The sequence below is a fragment of the Alligator sinensis genome, unplaced genomic scaffold (assembly GCF_000455745.1).
Source record: "Alligator sinensis unplaced genomic scaffold, ASM45574v1 scaffold128_1, whole genome shotgun sequence".
Classification (NCBI taxonomy): domain Eukaryota; kingdom Metazoa; phylum Chordata; order Crocodylia; family Alligatoridae; genus Alligator; species Alligator sinensis.
Window position 1 is genome coordinate 262,435 of NW_005842968.1, and position 5,582 is coordinate 268,016.

General features: G+C 59.0%; 1 protein-coding gene across 1 annotated transcript in view; it reads left to right on the forward strand.

The window, feature by feature from the left end:
- The window catches only part of NGDN (neuroguidin), a 5,258-nt gene extending 1,121 nt beyond the window's left edge, over nt 1–4,137 (forward strand). The window contains exons 2-9 of the mRNA XM_025192808.1: nt 130–201; nt 793–930; nt 1,389–1,473; nt 1,569–1,621; nt 2,051–2,159; nt 3,208–3,376; nt 3,679–3,835; nt 4,015–4,137. Coding sequence (XP_025048593.1) covers nt 130–201; nt 793–930; nt 1,389–1,473; nt 1,569–1,621; nt 2,051–2,159; nt 3,208–3,376; nt 3,679–3,835; nt 4,015–4,137 — 906 coding nt within the window. The remainder of the gene's footprint in view (nt 1–129; nt 202–792; nt 931–1,388; nt 1,474–1,568; nt 1,622–2,050; nt 2,160–3,207; nt 3,377–3,678; nt 3,836–4,014) is intronic.
- The last annotated feature ends 1,445 nt before the right edge of the window (nt 4,138–5,582 follow it).

Genomic DNA, 5,582 nt, shown 5'->3' on the forward strand with positions numbered 1-5,582 from the left:
CCCCCCCCCCCCCCCCCCCCCAGGCTCCGGGAGGGGGGAGAACTGTGCCCCAGACATCTGGGTTCTGTTTCCACGGGGGGTGCCCACGTCCTCCTGCCCTGGGTTTGGGTCTGAGCTGCATCTCTGCAGGTGGCCGCTGTGACAGTGCACATCCAGGGGCTGCTGCAGAGGGTCCAGGCTGGTGTCTTCCCCACTGCCAAGGTAGGAGCTGGGGGGATACTTGCGCCCCCCCCCAACCCATGTTCTCCCTCACCTGAGACCCCCCTCTCAGACCCAGGAGGGAGCCCAGGCATCTGGGCTCCCAGCTCCCCTGCTGTAGCCAATGAAATCCTGCTCCGTTCCGGGACCCTCTAGGGGACCCAGGAGTCTGGGCTCCTAGCTCCACCTCCACTCAAGCTCACTTGATTTTGCTCTCCTATGGAACCCAGGTGTCTGAGCTCCCAACCTTGCCTTCTCCCAGCACAGGCCACAACACCTCCAAGAGCTGGGGAGAACCCAGGAGTCGAGTCCCAGCAGACACTTCTTGTTTCTTAGCCTATCAGAACCTGCACTATCCCTAGAGCAGAGAGAGAACCCAGGCACCTGGGCACCCCTTTCAGATCCCACTGCCATGCAGGAGCTGGGTGAACCCAGGCATCTGGGTATCCAACCCCCTCTGCTCTAACCCCCAGTTCCTGCCTTGCTCCTGGAGGACTCGGGTTCCCCCCTCCCTTTGTTCTAAACCCCTGGACTCCACTCGCTTCCCAGAGAACCCAGGCATCTAGGCTTTCACATGTCCATCTGTTCCTGCAGGGTCTGAGCTTCCTGGTGCTGCGGCCGCAGCTGCTGCTCTTCTACCTGCAGGACCTGGCGGCCGTGCTGGCAGCCAAGGCTGGGGGGTGCCCGCTGGCCGGCACCGCCCCTCCCCTGCGCCTGGCAGAGCTGCGCACGGTGAGGGGGTGGGATTAGAAGGGAGGGGTTGGTCTTAAGGTTTGGGGTTGGGGTGGAGAGGGGTATTGGGGGTGAAGCTAGAGGGGTGGGGGTCTGGGGGTATTGGGTGTGGAGCTAGGGCAGGGGCAGGCAAAATGCGGCCCACCAGGCCATTCTATCCAGCTCACAGGGCCCCTAAAAATGTAGAAAATTAATATTTATTTGTCCCTGGATGCCTGTTATGCAGCCCTCGATGGCTTGCCAAAACTCGGCAAGCAGCCCTCCATCCAAAATAATTGGCCACCCCTGGGCTAGGGGGTGTTGTGGCATCTTGGGGCAGGTGTTGGGAAGGGGTGGGGGTAGAGGGGAGACAAGTGGAGCTAAGAGATGTAGAGGTGTGGGGTGGAGCTAGATGAGGAGGGCTGGAGCTTAGGGGTGGGACCTTGTAGTGGTGTGGCTTAGTTTAGCCCCACCCCCAGGTGCTGGAGAAGATGCGGCCCATCGACCACAAGCTCCGGTACCAGGTGGACAAGCTGGTGCGGGCAGCGGCCACTGGGGCCCTGGGTGAGTTGGGGGATGGGACCAGGCACAGTGGGGTGGGGCCAGGCACAGGGAGGCTCACTGCTCCTCCCCCTCCCTGGGGGGCACTCTGTTTGCAGGGGGGGATGACCCACTGCGCTTCCGGCCGGACCCCAGCAACATGGCCAGCAAGGTAAAGGGGGAGGGGGGGCAGCCCAGATGCCTGGGTCCTCTTTGGGGAGAGGGAGCTGGACTCTTGGGTTCTCTAGTGGGGAGGGGGCCCAGACACCTGGGTACTCTGGGTGCCACAGGGGCTCATGGGTTCTCTAGGAGGGGTGGGTGGGCCCAGACGCCTGGGCTCTCTTCCCCTCTAGAGCTGTCATTGTGGTTCCAGTTTGGGGAAAGGGCGGGGGGGTCGAAAGGTCAGAGCAGGGGAGGTTCCTGGACTCCTGGGTTCATTGGGAGGGGGAAGCATTAGATCACTGGGGGCTCTGAGCCCAGATACCGGGGCTCTCCCCACTCTACAGAGGGTGTGGAGGGTGGGGACAAGTTACAGCAGGGGTTTCCCTGGATGCCTGGGTCCTCTCCTGCTCCTGGTGCCTCATTTCCACACCCCGCACAGCTGAGTGAGGATGAAGAGGAGGCCAGTGGCCCAGACCCTGGGAAGAAACCCACAGCTGCAGGAGGGATCCGGAAATACATCCCACCCCGTCTGGTGCCGGTTCACTATGGTATGTTTAGGCAGAATGGGGCAGCCTAGATGCCTGGGTTCCTTTGTCTGCAAGAACACAGCAGGGGCTGGCCAACAGGCCCCCAGTGCCCCCACACCCTGGAGGTCTGTGTCAGCTTGAGTGGGGGCCACTGTATAACCAGCCCTTCGGCCCTACTCTAAAGTCAGCTGCATCTGGGTGCCAGATTACACATGGCCACCCTACCCGTCATGGGCATCTCCGTACTGGTTCCCTGTATGCCTAGCACATCCCACCCCAGAATCAGGTGCATCCTGGTATTGGACAGGGGCTCCCCTTGCATCCAGCCATCCTACCCCAGATCTAGCTGCATCTTGACAATGGATGAGGGCTTCCTGTTTATGTGGGCCATTGCACCCCAGACCCAACTGCATCTCGGAGCTGAGTTCCTGTATGCTTAGCATGGCTCACCCCAGAATTAGCTGTGTCCTGGCACCAGATAGGTGCGGCAGCTCCATATAAATGATGAGCCCTTAAGTCAGCCCCATTTTTGGTGCTGATTCTGGAGTGGCAGATGCTGATATCTCTGCACCAGTGATGGCTCCTGTTTATATGCAGCCACCCCAACCCCCTTCCAACAGAATTGGCCTGTTTTGAATCGGGTTGACTTGCTTTATACTGCCCCCAGTATGATCGACCCCAAATCCCGCTGCATCTTGATGCCAGATAAGGGCTGTCCCTTTTTATATGCAGTTTTGCCCCAGAATCAGCCACACCTGGATGCCAGATAAGGCTCCCTGTTATGCGGTTGCCCCACACCAGAACCAGCTGCATCTCTGTGCTAGTTCCCTGTACACCTGGCATGCCCCAACCCAGAGTCAGCTGCATCCTGGTTCCAAATGAGGACTCCCTGTTATGCGGCTGCTCCACCCCAGAATTGGCCACATCTTGGCCCTGGCTTCTTCGTGAGGGCTTGCTGTTGCATGTGGCTGTCCCACCTCCAGAATTGGCTGCATCCCAGTACCAGATGAGGGTGCCTTAGATGCAGTGGCCCCATGGGTTCCCTGCTCCCGTTTCCTTCTCCCTGCAGATGAGGGTGCAGCTGCCCGGGCCCAGCGGCGCCAGGAGCAGGCCACGCGCCGAGCGCTGAGCAGCTCTGTCATTCGGGAGCTGCGAGACCAGTTCTCGGAGGCCCCTGAGGAGATCCGGGAGGGTATGGCCCCCCATGCCGCCCGCCACAGCCGCGAGGAGACACGCCGGTACTGGCATCTGAATGCTGGGATGCCCAGCTGTTTTGGGGTGGGGGGTTGGGGACGCCTGGTTTCTATCCTGGCTGTGCCAGGGGACCCTGGCTGGATGCCTGGGCTCTTTGGGAGGGGAGTGGGGGGCTGGGAGCCAGGACACCTGGGTCCTATCCTGGCTTTGGGAGGGCAGTGGGATCCTGGGCTCAGGATGGAGAGCCTGGACACCCTGGGAAGGCATGGGTGTGTCATGGGCAGTTGGTCCTGGGAACCTGGACACCTGGGTCCTATCCCTGAGGCACCCCCCCCTCCACTGTCAGGACCCAGTACGAGGAGAGCATGCTGGTGCGGCTGGGCCGGAGCCGTCAGGAGCAGGCGTGGCGGCGCAAGGAGTCTGCCCCGGGTGCCCAGCTTGGCGCCCTCACCCGCTTCGGGGATATCAGCGCCCTCACAGGCCCTGTGGGGATGGCTGGAGAGGTGAGGGGCCTGAGGGATTCGAGGATGTTGAGAAGGGGCTGGGGCCTACCCAGAGGCACTGGCATGACTCGACTGGTGCAAGGGAGAGCGGGTGCCAGTTTTCCCAGGGAACCAGTTTGGGGGGGGGGGGGGGGGAGCAGCCTTGCCAGGCTGTAATCCCCAATACCCCCTTCCCCCAGACACGGGAGCTGAGTCCCCCAAGGAAGAGGAAGAAGATCAGTGTGAAGAAGGGGAAGAAAAAAGGTGAGTTGCCTCCCAAATTCTCCACTATCCCAGCAGCCCCTATTGCTAGAGATGCCTAGGCTTGGGTAGGCCCTTGAGGCTTAAAATGAGAGCCCGAACACCTGGGCTCTCCTCTGTTCTAGGAAGGGCAGTGGGGGCTGGGAGCCCCGACACCCGGGTTCTCTTCCCCGTGCCCACCAATCCTGGTTGGTCTTACACTTGTGCCCTAACTCTCTCTCTCTCTCTCTCTCTCTCTCCCCCCCCTAGCTTTCCGCCGGCGACGCTAGCCCCCCCTTGCCTGGACCAGGAGTGTTGCCCCCTCTGGGGCAAAAAAAACCATTGGTGGCAATAAAAAGGACTCTAAGCCCCAAAACATTTCTCCTAGATCCTCAGTTCTCAGGAGTGGCTTTAGTACTCATCCCTCCCCATTTGTTATAGGGACTACAGGTACCAGCCAGTTCCCAGAATCCTTTGCAGAATGGGGCAAAGAATTATGGGTATTCTTGGTTGAAGCTGAGCGCTGGTTCTAGGGGCAGGGTTTGCTGGGAGCTGTGGTGGGGGTAGGGCATGCTGGAAAGTGGTTCCATGATGGGGCCAGGCATGCTGGGAGTTGTGGTTCTAGGGGATAGCAGGGTATGCTGGGAGTTGTGGTTCTAGGGGGAGCAGGGCATGCTGGGGGCTGTGGTACTAGAAAACAGCATGCTGGGAGCTGGTGGGGGTGCTGGGGGGGAGCAGGTGTCTGGTTTCCACTTCTCTGATTGGTTGCCTATTGCCATGGGGACTGAGAAGCTGTAATTAACTGCAGCAGTGGGGAACCTCATTAGAGAGGGAGGGATGGTGTTAACCCCTCAAATGCCAGGAGCCTGGCTGCCTGTGTTTTCTCCCCAGCTCTGCCAGGGGGTAGTAAGCGTGGTTGGTCTGACCAGATGGGAATGGGGGCCCTAGACACCTGGGTTCTTCGGGAGGGCACTGGGGTCTGATGGTTTCAACATGGGGGAGGAAGGCTAGACCACCTGGGTTATCTCCCCAGTTCTGCCAGGGGGGTAGTGGGGTTTGATGGGTTAGAGCAGGTGAGGATGGGGAGTCTAGGCACCTGGGTTCTCTACCCATTGGCCAGTCCTGGTAGGTGGTGGGAGCTGGTACCTTGGAGAACATCACCCCCCAAACCCCTAACTAGTGCCAGAGTTCATTAACACCTGTTAACTAACATCTAATTTTTCAGGGGTGCTTCCAGCCACTGATTTGGGATATACTGGAATAGGCCTGGGCCCCACAGGTTACCAAATTAACATTGATGGCTAACAAGTATAGCTAATTAACCGAGAACAGTGGCTGCAAATTAATCGGGTGATCAATGAAAGTGGTATCAGCAAGTTGTAGCTCCAGCCATGTGGCTAAGAATCAGTAATTAGCAGGGGTGTTAATGAGCTTTTCCAGCTAATTGGCACCTCCTCTTTAATAGACCAATTAATGCTAATAATGGCAGATAATGCAGTAATAATTATGAATAGTTCTGCCAATTAGG